This window comes from Adelges cooleyi, unplaced genomic scaffold (assembly GCF_023614345.1).
Source record: "Adelges cooleyi isolate 19-005CV unplaced genomic scaffold, UGA_ACOO_1.1 ACOO_flye_CR_arks_rails_tigmint_CR_PRNA_108, whole genome shotgun sequence".
Taxonomy (NCBI): Eukaryota; Metazoa; Arthropoda; class Insecta; order Hemiptera; family Adelgidae; genus Adelges; species Adelges cooleyi.
The window spans coordinates 11,638,529-11,656,735 of NW_026095761.1; the positions used below are offsets into that span (position 1 = coordinate 11,638,529).

Genomic DNA, 18,207 nt, shown 5'->3' on the forward strand with positions numbered 1-18,207 from the left:
AAAATAATACTACAATATAAAATGTTTGTATTGGTCGTGCGTCATTGGATGGCGTTGTTCAGGTTATTATATTTGTGCCTAAAAAACCAACACTGTGTTTTTGATCAGAAATCATGCTGTATTTTTAGTCGAAAATATGTTAGCATAGATAGATCTTTGAATAAATAAACCCATTATTCGATCGTATTACGTCAATACACGAACAATATTTAGTTTTATTATTCATATTAATATGCAAAAAAGTCCATAGTATCAACATTTTAAGCAAAAATATTTTTGCAAATATATATTGTATTATTTACATTAGGGGTTTTAATTCCCTATAAAACGGAGAATTGTAGAGAGGACGGATTATTCGTTTTTTTTCTGAGTTATAGTTAAACGTATAGTAGATAAACTACAAACATAATGTATTTCAAACTTACTTTTTTCTTAATAGCCTCTGTTTTGATTGCCAATGTAGTGGGACCAGAAACAGGCGAAAGGAGCGACACCGACATAACGGTAAGCTTATATTGGTCAAAATATTACTTTTGTTATGTCGTTTACAATATTTATTATTTTTATAGATTAACGGGTTTTGACACAAATCTAATTATTAATTATTAATGATCTAAAAACCTGTAAAGGGAAAAAATGTAATTTAATCATGTTAAATAGAATGAATAAATAATGGAATTATTTTTTTTTGTGTTTATGTATATATTCTAATAAACATTCATTGAAACAATGCCAATGTCTAGCTTGTATCAGACGATGCGTTTTTGATGACTGTTTAATGTACATTTTTCTTTGGTTATAAATATATTTAAAATGTGTAAGCAGTGTCCTATGTAACAAATTGTAATAATATTAGTATAATTACATTTTAGGATGTGACATTTTCAACCGAGAAGCTTGAGAACGAGGTAGATTTGTTATAACAATAATAAATACTTAATACTGATATATTGGTCAAGTAGTATAGGTGGTAGTGTTAAATTAACTAATAAAGTAATTAATATAATTCAATTTCAGTTTATGCGTAGAACTTTTGTAAGCATTTTAAGCAAAAATGGTGTAGCATGTGGAGATCACAGTACTATTACTCGGGAAATGTTTCGTGACTTCTTGAACGATTCTGAAATGAGTGAATATGTATTAAACTATTGCCGTGTGAGCAGTTCCCGTAACAATGTGATTGGTAAGCATTAACTATAATTAATTTAACATTAAATAATATTTTTTCTTAGCTTCGAAGCGGACGTCATGTGCAACATTTTCTAGAGTAAAATATAACTATGTAAAATGCAGTTATAGTTTAATCAGTAAATGGGATTACATTTACCGGTCTAACTATAGCTGCAGTAGATCATCAGACTATTTATTAGGTGGTGGGTTAGATTGAGGAGAGATGGAAAGGGAATAAAAGCTCACCTTTTTTTTATATATTAAGCCAAATGTTGAATGTTTTTTAAATAATGTATATTACATTCCCCTCAAGACAGTTTAGTTATGCATAGTGATTAATTTTCTCGGTAATTATAATTATTTTGAAGTTGTTTTATTTGAAAATATTTGTATTTCTGTTATTTACAATTTTTCAAAATTACTAAATATTTATTATTTTTAGTATTTGTCTCAGCTCTAATAACTTTTGATACCCAAATGGAAACTTATAAATGATACTCACATTTTAAATTAATTATAATTTTGCGTAAAGGATTCACGACGATTTTTTTATCATGAGCCACTCAATACCTCATAGAATTGAATAAGAATACAATTTTTTTTCCATGTAATTTATATACAATAGGATTTCTATTTTTCACAATTTTTTACGTACTTCCCAACTTGGTTTTTTTATAGCAATTTTGAAACTTAAATGGTAACGCATATATTTCTTTACTTTTTAAATTTGGAATAATGTACTAAACATTTTGACAGTTTTACTAATATTTTTAATTAAGAACAATTTGCTGAAAACAAATACTGTTCGATAACCAGTTTTGGATAAATATATATGAAGTTATTAAAGTTCATAATTTAAGACCGGAGATAGAGTGTGGTAGAGTATTTCTAACAGATACAAATAATACTTCACTTCATCCTTCTTGTATTAAGGAATTATCTTTTAATAAAATGTTAAGTTGAAATAAAAAAGTTTTTCAGCCGAGTCTGCAACCACGAAAGAGCATTGTCATGTCTCGTTGAAGTACCGAATAAATTTAGAGTAGTGGTGGAATTATAGAAAATGATATAGTATATTAAGAAGCAGTAACAAGCTAGTATATTAAAACATCAAATTTTTGGCTAATATTGTAGTGTTTAACATCTGGCTTAAAATAATTTATAGAGAAATTGGGCCTTTAAACTATTTTGAATTTATTATTTAGTTCTAATTTGAACGTTTAACGTACAACATATCTCTTATCTCTTATATCTTTCCCTATCCCCTACCCACTAGCTCCCACCCCTATCTCATACCTCATATCAGATAACAGCGTAACGCTTTTTTTGGTAACACTTTTTTCGGTTATTTGCCACAGCTAATTCCACCCCCATCCCCATCCCACCCCCAACCTCATCTTCAACCCAATTTTTTTTTCGTTACGCTTTTTTGATAACGCTTTTTTGGTAACACTTTTTTAGTTACGCTTTTTTCGGTTATGTGCCAGGGTTATATACCAAAGCTAAGGCATGAAAATGTCAAAAGGCAAGGTTTTTGAAAACTTCGTCGCATACAAAATGTTTCTGGGCTGTTGTACAGAAGCAGTTTGCAGCTGCTCTTATCATTCTAAAAATATATATATAAATTAATAATTTTTTTTTTCAAATGAAGAAAAATGAATTTTTTTCAGACAAAATAACACTTGAAGAATTTATGCATTTAATAAGAAGTGCAACTGAACGTTCTACATTTAATACAATTAATGAATTTACCAAACCATATTTGAAGCTAAATGGTAAATAATAAAATATACCTAGTTAAAATATTAAACTAATGAAATGTATTTATTTATTTGAGTTTTACGCCTAACAAGAGTAATGAGTAGCGTGGAAGCTACTACCTTCCACTCTAATATGGCTATTAATCACGGTTGTCTACAAGACAACCGTGCTGTTAATATCTGTAGTTCTAGACTTACAAGGTTTATTCCAAAACCTTTAACGTCTGGAATTATAAGAGAGCACGCGAAAGGATATTATGCATAGACTTTATTTTATTTTGTAATTCTAATATGAACAATAATTTATTCCTCTCATTTCGATGTTTTATGATATTTTCTTCTAAGTAGATTTAAGAAACTTAGATCTACCATGGGTCTACTTTTATCTTTATAAGTATAAGTTAAACTTACGTTTTTTTTAGTAGCTTCAGTAGTCCAAGTAGAGGAACCAGAAACACGCGACCATATAAAGTCCAAAGTAAAAGGGGTAAAGTTATATTGCTAAATTTATTACTTTTGTATTAGTTTTTTTTTAATTTTCTTTTCTAGCAAATAAGATGATTTATGATAAATTTTAAGATGTTAATTTTCACTTTTGCTCATAATCTATGAAGAGTAGTATATATATATATTTTTTTTTATATTTACGGTTAGTTAGCAATTGATATTCTATACTTTATAATAAAACCTAATACTAATAATTTAATACAATTATTACCTTATTATATACGAGTATGTATTTCATATTACCCATATTGGCATTTAATATTTATATCATAGAACAATTTCTTTTAGAAATGTATAAAATTATATAAATGTTTAATGATTAATTTAACAGTTTTTATGATTGAAATTCTCATTATTGATTTCAAACAAGGGTCCGAATGCTTTCTTGGGCAAAAATAACCTTTTATCCACTAAAATTTTTTTTAACGTGTTAAATGATTATTTGATTGTGTTAAACATATTTTATTTTAATTAAAACAATACTTTTGTGTTAGCGAATAAATTGTGATTTTTTTTCCGGGACCTTTGTTACAATATATTATCAAAAAGTCATTCATGAATAACTATTTTCCATTATTAGCTAAATGAACAAATTATAGAATTTTATTTAAATAAACATTTATTGAAACAATGTCGATCTCAAGTCACACGACGCGCCGTTGATGATTATTCTCTGGTTTAAACGCATTTAAATTGTGCAATCAATTTCTTATGTAATAAAATATAATGATATTAGTATAATTACATTTTAGGACAAGGATTTCATTTCGGTATTAAATAAAGGTTTAGATATCAAACCTGAAAATAGACTAGTTTCAACAGAGGATCTTGAGAACGAGGTAAATTTTTTTAAAAATAATACTAAGTATAATTAAAAAAAAATGTATTATAAGTAAAAAGTTAGTCGGTCTTCGATGACTGTTCGATTTATACAGTTCTCTGGTTTAAATGAATTTAAATTGTGTAATCTGTTTCTTATGTAATGAATTATAATGATATAAGTTTATTTAAATTTTAGCTTATGTACACCATTTTTGTAGCACTTTTACATACAACTGGTTTAAATTATGAAGCTCATAGTACTATTAATCTGGATATGTTTCGTGGCTATGTGAATGATACTGATAAGAGTAACACTATATTAGACAAATTCCACTTGACCGGTGAATGTATTGATATAATTAATGGTAATTATTAATTGGACTTAATTTATCATTTAATAATATTTGTTCTTACCTGGGATGGTTTATTCTTAATATACAAAGTTAGTTGGTAGAGCTTTGGAAAAAAAAATAAAAGTAAAAGTTTGAATATTTTCTTGTATTTTACAATAGCATAAAGCATACTTCATTTCTTTGTGGAAAAGTATTGTTGGTGACACAATTTAGTATTTAACTTCATTGTATTGTATTTGCTTAATATAATTTAAAGTTAAATTAAAATGGAATAGTATTTTTGTAAAAATTCGTCGCATTTACAATTTTTTTGAGCTTTTGTGTAGTAGCAGTACAGGATCTTTGTATTAAAAAAATATATTTAAATTAATAAATTATTTTTAAATTAATGATTTATTTTAGGCAGGATAACTCTTGAACAATTCAAGCATTTAATGAAAAGCGGAAGTCAATATTACATAGAGACACTAAATGAATTCACTAAACAATTAAATCAAAATATATAGAACACCAAAGACGCCGTTGTAATAATAATTTTAAATTTTAGTCTGCTGTTTGCAAAATTTATAAATGTTACATTCAAACCTTCAACGGAATATAATAAAATGTATTTCAACTATAAAACTAATATTTTTTTGTATTTGAGTACTACTAGAGTAATGAGTACAGTGGACTGTGTAAGGTACTTGCCTAATATGACTGTTAATAGCTGTAGTTCTAGACTTTCGGAGATCATTCGAAAAATGTGTAACTTCTGGAATTATAAGAAGTCATGCAAAAGGATATTATCAAAGATAGGTGTTTAAGACTAACTTTTAATTAGTAGCTTGTATAAAAAAATACAGACATTATTGTCTAAACAATTAAAAAAAAAAATTAAAGAAACACTATTCGAAACCGTAGACAATTTAGTACCACCATAATTCCCATTCTATAAGAAAAAAATCTAAGAAGTCAATTATTGATTATAGGTACTATGATATAGTAGTAAGTGGGTCTCTCCCCCCCCCTCCATTAATAACATCCTCTTGTGGCAGAAAGGTGAACCAATTTGGCAACAAATAATAAGTGTTATTAGCTGATAAGAGATTAGGAATATCGGTAACCTGACCTAACATCATGTGATAAGAGATAAGAAGAGTTGATAACAGCCCAATTCCGTTATACATTGGAGGCAAGCTATTACTTGATAAGGTGAAAGTGAACTTATAGGCACACAAATTCCGAAAATTGAGGATAGATTTTGAAACATACACAATTAGTTAGACTCAAGATATCACAGTGCGGTATCGGTTCAATGTGATTGTAATAAGTAATAACTATCATTGAGTGTAGTATGGTTTGGTGTTAAAGGTCAAGTATTTGACCGAAATTAAGTTTTTTAAATAAAATTATTCTAAAACAATTATGATTCATAAATTTGGTGACAAACTCAAAGCATAATTAAATTATTGCTTGGTTAATAATTAATTAACCCTTTGGCGAGTGAATAGTTTTAACCGTTTTACCACTTCATCCCTTAAATTTGTCATTATCAATTATTAATGTGACCAAGTATATAAGCTCAATTTTTTTTTTCTTTATCGATTTTTAATAATTCTAGTTGAACATATAATATCAGAAAAGTTATCTGGTATCATTTAAATGTTAGAAAACAGTGGCAACACTGAATCTGTAATTTTTCAATTGGTTGTACTAAAATCAAAATAGGTATAATCAAAACGTCAATTAGGTTCTCGTTAAAGGATTGTGATTTTTAGTGTTATATTTTGTTTAACCGTCTCGAATCCGTCTATTCTATGTCCGTGTTCGCTGTGTCATGTATTTATTTTGACCTTGTGCGGGATGAGTAAGACGGCTTACGACTAAAGATCCGAGTTCTCCTTAATATATTGCTGAATCTTAGTTGTGGGAAAATATTTTTTAGTCAATTATCTTTTCAGAACTGTATTTCATTTATTATTTATATTTTAGCTTACAATCCTCTATCTATTTATAAGTTTATGTAACCAAACAAATATAAAATGTTCAATTGTTCGATTGCAACAACAATTAACATTATTTTAACAAAGGAAAAACGCTCTAGATTCTGAAATTTAGCCTAAAATCACCTGTACATACTTATAAAACACATTTCATAAAAAATATGGAGGACAAATTTTTCTAGGAAATTCGTATTAGTTTTTCAACATATCAATCTAAAACAAAGTTACAATGATATTTTAAAAAGTTTTAAAAAAATGTATTTCTGCATTCATCATATTGATATGTGCATTGTAGATAATAATGCAAAACGCATTAATGATGTTCCCTCAGAAAACTTCTCCTTTATATTTTTAGCTTCGATGATGTTTTTTATTATGGGTGTTTTATTTCTAAATACACTTTGAAGTGTACTTGTTTTTCCTGAAGTTGTTTAGATGAAAAAAACATTTTCTATCGATGTCAAGGATGTTGTGAAATAATAGTAATACTTATAGTAATAAAAAACAGTATCTAAGTCATTAACAAAAATATAAAATAATATTGGAGATAAATGACCACCCTGTGGTACTCCAGAGGTAACATCAATACACTTCGATAAACAATTATTAATTTTTACAATCGGTTTTCTATTAAAAATATATGAATTAACCCAACTTAAGAAAGAGCCACATACACCTAGCTGTTCAAGTTTTAAAATTAACTTCCTATGATTAACACTATCGAAAGCTTTCCTTAAATCAGTATAAATAGCATCATTTCGACTCTTATTACTTATTACAGAGACTAAGTCTGAGTAAAAAACTAATAAATTAGTTACAGTTGATTTTTTTTTGCGAAATCCATTTTGGCATGATGTAAGTGTATCGTTTAAAATACCTGAGATTTTTGGTTCTAATAGCTGTTCAAATAATTTAGGCAAGGCACTAATTTTAGAGATAGGTCGATAATTAGAAATATTCTACCTATCTCCAGCTTTAAAGATAGGAAAAATGTAGTTGACTTTCCAAGAAGAAGGATAAACCCCAGATGATAAAGACAGACAAAAAATAAAATGTATTGTACGAGTAAGAGAGTACCGGCAATTATAAAGAATAATAGATGGTATTAAATCAGGTCCAGTAGTACAATCAATTTTTAGCATGGACAATCCATCAAATACCTCAGCAATAGATAAAGTACACGTAGAGAAATCAATAATATTATTATTTGTTGATAAATTGGAGAAAGATTGATTAACGGTTACTACAGGCGTATACCCTGATTCAAAAAAATGATTTAAATAATTCAGTAATTATGACAGGATTGTCAGAAAATTTATCATTAAATCTCATATGTTTGGGTAATGAATTTATTTGTTTACGGTCCTTATCAAACTTCCAAAACCCTTTTGGATTACTTGACAAATTCTGATGTAGACGTTTAATATAATTATTATAACAGACTTTTGATAATTGTTTACATTTAGCTCTTATATTAAAAAACTCACAATAAACATCTCAATCATTTGTTTTTTTTTAATTTAGTGTGTAACCTCTTCTTCTTTAGAATTAATATCATTTGGGATATCACGTCCTCTTAATATGATTTATCTCGGAGTAGATACGGTATACATATTTATAATAATAATAATAATAATAATAATACATGGTATATTATCTTTGGCCGCGTTGTGTTCACCTGGGAAGGGTTAAAATCAGAATTTGATTTGATAGAACTTGTTTTTAATTTTTAGTTAATTAAAATGATTAATTATGATTATCAATAGTATCAATAGTTATCAATGCATCTCTATGGTTCTTCATACCACAGGGATACAGTGATCCGGTCAGCTGATCGTGTGTCTATTCTAAAACACGGGCAACGCCTGGTCGGGACAGCTTGTATTTTATAAATTCAATTTTGATAATAACTATGTTCTGATATATATATGATATTGAATTACAATTAAAATTATGCATATTTTTTGAAAAAGAATGAAATTAGTTAATCTTTTTTCCTAAAAATAGTGGACAAATGTTATTAATTTGCTTTTTTAACCATGGTTTTTAGAATTCAAACTGGTCAAAGAAGATGTAACTAAAATATAGTGTAAATCTATTCTAAACGATATAACAACATTTTTAAAGGACAAAAAATACAGTTACTTGAAAACAACAATAATATGCATAATGTATTAGTAGTAAACAAATAGTATATGGAACAAAAAATAAGTGGTTTTTCAGTGAAATATTTTGGTATTCGAAACATCTGTAGAACAGCTACAACGACAACAACAGCAGAAAAAACATAAAAACAATATCGTTTGGTTTAAGTTTGAATTCAAACCTACTCGTCAAAAACATGTCTGTTTAATATACTTGATATTGTAAACTGAGAAAAACGTACAACAATACCGGCTATAATATACGGTTTTGATAATAAAATCAAAACAATTATAAACAGTATGGTTAACGGTACATTGTAACTTCTAACACATCGGCATTGGTTGTATATTGTATATCGAATTATTAAAAATATTTAATATATTGTCTTTTATGGATAATCAAATGACTTATCGCAGTTCAAATAAATTCATAATATCACTTTCAGATGAAATACTTCTTGTAAACCTGTAACATCTCCGTCACAAATATGCTTCGACGCCACTATACTGGCCTTTTAACATAAAAAATATAGTGAAAAAATTATAAGTAAAAATATATTTTTTTTTGATAATTGTAATTTTTGGTTTTCCTTTTTAAAAACATTAACAATTAAGTAATTTGGAAACTATTATGTTTCGAATAAAACCTAAGTAAATATAATATATATTATTTATCAAATGTTATTCAAACTAGATAGAAACAGTTTTATTAAAGTATGACGCAAAAGCAATGTTATTTGTAAAAAACAGAACGTTCATGTTTGTAATAAACAACAGAGGCGGATAAAATATTTCGTAAGCAAAAAATAATTTTGGTTAGCGTTGTATGAAAAAATTGTCCAATATTTCAAATATCCCTGATATTAGTAGGACCAAATAAGTCAAAATGATAAATTTATAAAAATACAGAGCTTTAAATCAGAAAATCATTGATGAATAAGTTTCCTACAAAGAAACCCGTTCATATCACTAATCATATTGGGCATAAGATGTAGTTTGTGATACCTATAATTTTAGGTAATTAAATAACTTTTCCAAAAATACAAAGTTGGTCCAACTAAAACTATAGTTAATATAAGGGTAAAACATTCTGATGGCTGAGGCTTAACACCTTTGGTATTGTAAAATAAAACTTAATTAGAATCATGTCAAAGTTAAGTTGCGCCAATATAAAACAATATTGTTCCTGGAAAGAACTCTTCGTGTCGTCCCAAAATACCTAATTTAACTTTAACGAGTTCCTAATATTTTTTTTTACAAAATCAAACTCAGTTAAGCTATCAGAAAGGTTTTGTAATGTTTAGATTATTAGTTTTTGCTGTAGTTCGGTCGTAATCGGATTTTAAAAAATGCATTTTCATTCATTGACGAGTTGGTGTCTAGCACTCAATTCCTGATGTGGCAGGTGGAATAGCATTTATTTCTCAATTAATCCTAAGTATTCCAGATCATATGGGTACGAGTAAAAATACTTTTTTGTAAATATCAAGTTTTTTGAGTAAAGTAGTGTAGGGCGCTAAAGAATTACCCAGTATAATATACAGACTTCATAAACACATGCTTTGCAGGTAAGCGACAAAACAGCAAAGTGTGTTTAAATGATTTATATTATAATTTACAAAAAAATAACACTACAATATAAAATGTTTGTATCGGTCGTTTGTGATACAAAGGCGTTGTTCAGGTTATTACATTTGTGCCTAAAAAACCAACACTGTGTTTTTGATCAGGAATCATGCTGTATTTTTAGTCGAAAATATGTTAGCAAAGACAAATCTTTGAATAAATAAACCCATTTTCCGATCGTATTACGTCAATACACGAACAATATTTGGTTTTATTATTCATATTAATATGCACAAAAATTCCATAGTATCAACATTTTAAGCAAAAATATTTTTGCAAATATATATTGTATTATTTACATTAGGTGTTTTAATTCCCTATAAAACGGAGAATTGTAGAGAGGACGGATTATTCGTTTTGTTTCTGAGTTATAGTTAAACGTATAGGAGATAAAATACAAACATAATGTATTTCAAACTTACTTTTTTCTTATTAGCTTCTGTTTTGATTGCCAATGTAGTGGGACCGGAAACAGGCAAAAGGAGCGACATCGACATAAATGTAAACTTAATTTAATCATGTTTAATAGAATAAATAAATAATGGAATTATTTTTGTTGTGTTTGTGAGTTTATTCAAATAAACATTCATTGAAACAATGCCAATGTCTACCTTGTATCAGACGATGCGTTTTCGATGACTGTTTAATGTACATTTTTTCTGGTTATAAATGTATTTAAAATGTGTAAGCAGTTTCTTATGTAACGATTTGTAGTAATATTAGTATAATTACATTTTAGGATAATCCATTTTCATACGAGAAACTTGAGAACGAGGTAGTTTTTTTATAAAAATAATAAATACTTAATACTTAATACTAATATATTGGTCAAGTAATATAGTTAGTAGTGATTAATTAATTAATAAAGAAATTAATATAATTCAATTTTAGCTTATGCGTAGAATTTTTGAAAGCCTTTTAATCAAAAATGGTATAGCAAATTATGATGATAGCAGTACTATTAATCTGGAAATATTTCGTGACTTCTTGAACGATTCTGAAATGAGTGAATATGTATTAAACAATTGCCGTGTGAGCAGTTCCCGTAACAATGTCACTGGTAAGCATTAACTATAATTAATTTATCATTAAATAATATTCTTTCTTAGCTTCGAAGCGGACGTCATGTGCAACATTGTCTAGAGTAAAACATAACTATGTAAAATGCAGTTATAGTTTAATCAGTAAATGGATTACATTTACCGGTATAACTATAGCTGCAGTAGATCATCAGACTATTTATTAGGTGGTGGGTTAGATTGAGGAGAGATGGAAAGGGAAAAAAAGCTCACCTTTTTTTATATATTAAGCCAATTGTTGAATGTTTTTTTAATAATGTATATTACATTCCCCTCAAGACAGTTTAGTTATATACAGAGATCAATTTTCTCGGTAATAATAATAACTATTTTAAAGTGGTTTTATTTGAAAATATTTGTATTTCTGTTAATTTACAATTTTTCAAAATTACTAAATATTTACCACTTTTAGTATTCGCCTCAGCTCTAATAACTTTTGATACCTAGATGGAAACTTATAAATGATACTCACATTTTAAATTAATTATAATTTTGCGTAAAGGATATACGACGATTTTTTTATCATGAGCCACTCAACACCTCATAGAATTTAATAAGAAATTAATTTTTTTTTAATGTTTTTTATAAATATGATATCTATTTTTCACCATTTTTTACCCACTCTCAACTTAGTTCTTTTATAGCAATTTTTAAACTTAAATGGTAACGCATATATTTTTTTACTTTTTAAATTTGGAATAATGTCCTAACAATTTGGCAGTTTTACTAATATTTTTAATTAAGAATAATTTGCTGAAAATAAATACTGTTCGATAACCAGGCAACGTTTTTGTAAAACTTCGTCGCATACAAAATGTTTCTGGGCTGTTGTGCAGAAGAAGTTTGCAACTGCTCTTATCATTCTAAAAATATATATATATATATAATATTATAATTTTTTTTTTCAACTGAAAAAATGTTTTTTTTTTTTAGGCCAAATAACAGTTAAAGAATTTATGCATTTAATAAGAAGTGCAACTGAACGTTCTAAATTTAATACAGTAAATGAATTTACCCAACCATTGAAGATACGTGGTAAATAATAAAATGTAGTTAAAATACTAAAATAATGAAATGTATTTATTTATTTGAGTATTACGCCTAACACGAGTAATGAGTAAAGTGGAAGGTAGTAGGTACTTGCCTAATATGGCTGTTAATCACGGTTGTCTACTAGACAACCGTGCTGATAATATCTGTAGTTTTAGACTTACGAAGTTTATTCCAAAAACGTGTAACGTCTTTAATTATAAGAGAGCACGCGAAAGGATATCAAGGATATTATGCATAGACTTTATTTTATTCTGTAATTCTAATATGAACAATAATTTATTCTTCTCATTTCGATGTTTTATGATTTTTTCTTTAAAGTAGTTTTAGGAAACTTAGATCTACCATGGTTCTGGAACGACCTATGTATTTATATCGTCCCAAAAGATCTAATTTAAGAACAACTTATTCTTATTATTATTTTTTACTTATTGTTAGCTGAAAGCTCAGTTAAGCTCTCAAAAAAGTTTTGTAATATTACGATTATTATTTTTCTGTAGGTCAGACGTAATCGGATTTTATAAAATGTATTTTCATTAATTGCCAAGTTGGTTTCTATAATTTTATTCCTGATGTGGTAGGTGGAATAGATTTTATTTCACAATTAATCCTATTTTTCATTTTAGAATTAGAAATAAAGAACTAACTATAAATATAACAAACAACAAATTGATCTCTTAGTGTTAATCATACCTATGCATATTATATAACCTATATAATATACAGACATCATAAACATAAGCTTTGCAAATGAGTAACGTCATTGGAAGGCGTTGCTTAGATTATTGTACTGGCGCCTAAAAAACCAACACTATTTTTTGATCAGGGATAATGGTTATTTTTGTTGAAAATATGTAAGCAAAAACATAAGTCGAATTAAATAAACCCATTAACCGACTACTTCATGTTAATACAAGTAACAAATGTAGTTTTATTATATAAATATATGAATATATGAATATATTGATATGCGCAAAAAATCCACAGTATCAAAATTTTAAGCAACCATATTTTTGCAAATATATGTATTATTTACTTTAGGGGTTTTAATTCCCCACAAAACTGAGAATTGAACGGACTATTCGGTGTGTTATTGAGTTATAGTTAAATTTATAGGAGATAAAATAAAATTATAATATACTTAAAACTTTTTTTTTGTAGCTTCAGCAGCCAAAGAGGTGGGACCAGAAACACGCGACCGAATAAAGGCCAGAGTAAAACGGGTAAAGTTATACTGCTAAATTTATTACTTTTGTATTGGTTTTTTTTAAATTTTCTTTTCTAGCAAATAAGATGATTTATGATAAATTTTAAGATAATAAATTAAAGTGAGTTTATAAACTATGAATAGTGAAATATATATATTTTTTTATATTTTCTATTAGTTAGCAAGTGATATTCTATACTATTCATTAAAACCTAATACTGATAATTTAACACAATTATTACCTTATTATATACGAGTATGTATTTTATATTAACCATATTGGCATTTAATATTTATATCATAGAACAATTTTTTTTAGAAAATTATTAAACTATATTAATGTTTAATGACTAATTTAATGATTTCAAACAAGGGTCCAAATAATTTATTGGGCAAAAATAACCTTTTACCCACTACAATTTTTTTTAACGTGTTAAATGATTATTTGATTGTGTTAAACATATTTAATTTTAATTAAAACAATATTTTTGTGTTAGCGAATAAATTGTGATTTTATTCCGGATCTTTGGTATTATATATCATTAAAAAGTCATTCCTGAATAAATGTTTGCCATGATTAAATGAATGAACAAATTATAGAATTTTATTTAAATAAACATTTATTGAAACAATGTCGATCTCAAGTCACACGACGCGCCGTTGATGATTGTTCTCTGGTTTAAATGCATTTAAATTGTGCAATCAATTTCTAATGTAACAAAATATAATGATATTAGTATAATTACATTTTAGGACAAGGATTTCATTTCGTTATTAAATGATGCTTTAGATGCCAAACCTGTAAATGGCCCATTTAAAACTGAGGATCTTGAGAACGAGGTAAATTTTTTTGAAAATAATACTAAGTATAATTTTAAAAAATGTATTATAAGTAAAAAGTTAGTCGGTCTTCAATGACTATTCGATTTATACAGTTCTCTGGTTTAAATTAATTTAAATTGTGTAATCTGTTTCTTATGTAATGAATTATAATGATATAAGTTTAAATAAATTTCAGCTTATGTTAACCATTTTTGTAACACTTTTACATAAAACTGGTTCAAATTATGAAGATCATAGTACTATTAGTCTGGATATGTTTCGTGGCTATGTGAAAGATTCTGAAATGAGTGAATATGTATTAAACAATTGCCCTGTGAGCGATTTTCGTAACAATATGACTGGTATACATTAACTATAATTAATTTATCATTAAATAATATTTGTTCTTAGCTTCGAAGCGCACGTCATGTGCAACATTTTCTAGAATAAAACATAACTATATAAAATGCAATTATATTAGATTAGTGTAGTAAATTAGATTACATTTACCGGTCTAACTATAGCTGCAGTAGATCATCATACTATTTATTAGGTGGTGGGTTAGATTGAGGAGAGATGGAAAGGGGATAAAACCTCACCTTTTTTTATATATTAACAAGGGGAGGTCACAGTGATGGCGTGACGGATTTTCTTCAAATTGCGTATAAATGTTATTTATGAGAAATAAAACTATCATTATTCGAGCGTTTGTACCAATGCGTCCTAATTTCAGAGATAATCAACTTTGAAATTTACATATTCTTCGGTATATCTTAAATAGACCTATGTTACAGCCATCTGTAAAAACTAAATGTGGTGCGATCGAGCGTGATCGATGCTCTGGGGTGCGCGGTACCGGGTTCGACCCTGGCTACCACAGTAGTGTACTCTTTATGCATTTTTTTACAACCTTTTTTTTAACTTTTATGGTAATTTATATTGCAAGAAGTCTAAAAACTTATAAAATATTTATATTTTATTACTACAGAATACATTTTTACCCTTAAAAGTACTTGATAACCTATATTCAATTCGATTTTTCGTCATTTATTATACTTCTCGTACTGATGATTGAATAACAATTTTTTTTATATAATTTTTATGATGCATATCATCCTAATAGTTGTACAGAAAGTTTTAATAATGTGTAAATAGTGTATATAATGTAATACAACCCATAACTCGTTTTATCTACTAATAAATAATAATAAAATGTATAATTAATTAAAAAGTATTTATTTTTAATATAACAATAATAATATTATTATTATTATTACATACAGGCTAAAAGTCCAAGGTACATATTGTACACATTTCAGATTATGCAAAAGTTACCTGACTTTAATATTGTTCAGATAGCGTTAAGGATTAACACATGGTTAAGGACAATAAATATGTCATTACATAAATTACAGATTGGTAATCATAATCATAACACATATGACATATCTAAACTCCATACATCCCACCCGGGTCGTAATTTCCCCAATGAAGATAAATTATAATATCACCATCAACATTAATACACTACATTGCTTAACAGAGTATAAATGTATTTTTTTAGTCGTAAAAAAATTATTAATTAATATAACCAATAACTATAATAGAAAAATGGAAAAAAAATATTTTTTTAGTCTTACAACTTTACAGGTTAAATTGCACTATACAATAGTGCAATTATACAAAAAAAATTGTTATTTAATCATCAGTACGAGAAGTATAATAAATGACGAAAAACCGAATTGAATATAGGTTATCAAGTACTTTTAAGGGTAAAAATGTATTCTGTAGTAATAAAATATAAATATTTGATAAGTTTTTAGACTTCTTGCAATATAAATTACCATAAAAGTTAAAAAAAAGTTGTAAAAAAATGCATGAAGTACTACGACGGTGGTAGCCAGGGTCGAACCCGGTACCGCGCACCCCATAGCATCGATCACGCTCGATCGCACCACATTTAGTTTTTACAGATGGCTGTAACATAGGTCTATTTAAGATATACCGAAGAATATGTAAATTTCAAAGTTGATTATCTCTGGAATTAGGACGCATTGGTACAAACGCTCGAATAAGGGTCTTTTTATTTCTCATAAATAACATTTATTCGCAATTTGAAGAAAATCCGTCACTCCATCACATTGACCTCCCCTTGTAAGCCAAATGTTGAAAGTTATTATAAATTATGTACATTACATTCCCTTTAATACAGTTTAGTTATAACATAGTGATTAATTTTCTCGGTAATTATAACTACTTTAAAGTGGTTTTATTTGAAAATATTTGTATTCATGTTAATTTACAATTTTTCAAAATTACTAAATACTTACCATATTTTTTATAGCAATTTTTAAACTTAAATGGTAACGCAAATATTTCTTTACTTTTTAAATTTGGAATAATGTACTAAACATTTTGACAGTTTTTCTAATATTATTACTGATATGTTTCGTGGCTATGTGAATGATACTGATAAGAGTAACACTATATTAGACAAATTCCACTTGACCGGTGAATGTATTGATATAATTAATGGTAATCATTAATTGGACTTAATTTATAATTTAATAATATTTGTTCTTACCTGGGATGGTTTATTCTTAATATACAAAGTTAGTTGGTAGAGCTTTGGAAAAAAAAATAAAAGTAAAAGTTTGAATATTTTCTAGTATTTTACAATATCATAAAGCATACTTCATTGCTTTGTGGAAAAGTATTGTTGGTGACACAGTTTGCTTTAATTGTATTGTATTTGCTTAATATAATTTAAAGTTAAATTAAAATGGAATAGTATTTTTGTAAAAATTCGTCGCATTTACAATTTTTTTGAGCTTTTGTGTAGTAGCAGTACAGGCTCTTTGTATTAAAATATATATATATATAAATTAATAAATTATTTTTAAATTAATGATTTCATTTAGGCAGGATAACACTTGAACGATTTAAGCATCTAATAAAAAGTGGAAGTAAATATTACTTAGAGACACTAAATGAATTCACTAAACACTTCAATCAAAATATTTGAACACCGAAGACGCCGTTGTAATAATAATTTTAAATTTTAGTCTGCTGTTTGCAAAATTTATAAATGTTACATTCAAACCTTCAACGGAATATAATAAAATTTATTTAAAATATGAAACTTTTGAAATTTTTTTTTGTATTTGAGTATTACAAGAGTAATGAGTACAGTGGACTGTGTAAGGTACTTGCCTAATGAAATGTATTTATTTATTTGAGTATTACGCCTAACAAGAATAATAGCTGTAGTTCTAGACTTTCGGGGATCATTCCAAAAATGTGTAACGTCTGGAATTATAAGAAGTCGTGCAAAAAGATATTATCAAGGATAGGTGTTCAAGATTAACTTTTAATTAGAAGCATGTATAAAAAAAATACAGACATTATTGTCTAAACAATTATAAAAAAAAAAAAATTAAATTAACGCTATTTGAAACCGTAGACAATTTAGTACTGCCATAATTCCCATTCTATAAGTGCTGATAAGAGATTAGGGATATCGGTAAGCTAACCTAACCATTTGACAATAAACTTACCCTCCAGTCGGTGGGTTAAACGTGCACCGTGACTGGAGAATATTCGGGTTTCCACTAACCGGAATATCCCCTAAAATTCCCACTACCACTTCATCAACGGCATTTAGTGGCATAGCATTTCTTTT

General features: G+C 27.2%; 1 protein-coding gene across 4 annotated transcripts; it reads left to right on the forward strand.

Moving 5' to 3' along the window:
• The first annotated feature begins 275 nt into the window (after nt 1–275).
• LOC126841313 (uncharacterized) lies at nt 276–17,629 on the forward strand. 4 transcript variants are annotated; one of them, XM_050577722.1, is made up of 8 exons: nt 276–504; nt 873–908; nt 1,018–1,183; nt 2,841–2,945; nt 3,353–3,417; nt 4,190–4,276; nt 4,456–4,624; nt 17,447–17,629. In XM_050577722.1, the coding sequence occupies exons 1-8, from the start codon at nt 409–411 to the stop codon at nt 17,548–17,550; spliced, it is 828 nt and encodes a 275-aa protein (XP_050433679.1). In that variant the 5' UTR covers nt 276–408; the 3' UTR covers nt 17,551–17,629. The 4 variants fall into 4 exon arrangements, with proteins under 4 accessions (XP_050433679.1, XP_050433687.1, XP_050433696.1 ...); XM_050577730.1 differs by lacking the exons at nt 4,190–4,276; nt 4,456–4,624 and adding exons at nt 14,457–14,543; nt 14,722–14,887; XM_050577739.1 differs by lacking the exons at nt 2,841–2,945; nt 3,353–3,417; nt 4,190–4,276; nt 4,456–4,624 and adding exons at nt 12,380–12,481; nt 13,658–13,719; nt 14,457–14,543; nt 14,722–14,887.
• The last annotated feature ends 578 nt before the right edge of the window (nt 17,630–18,207 follow it).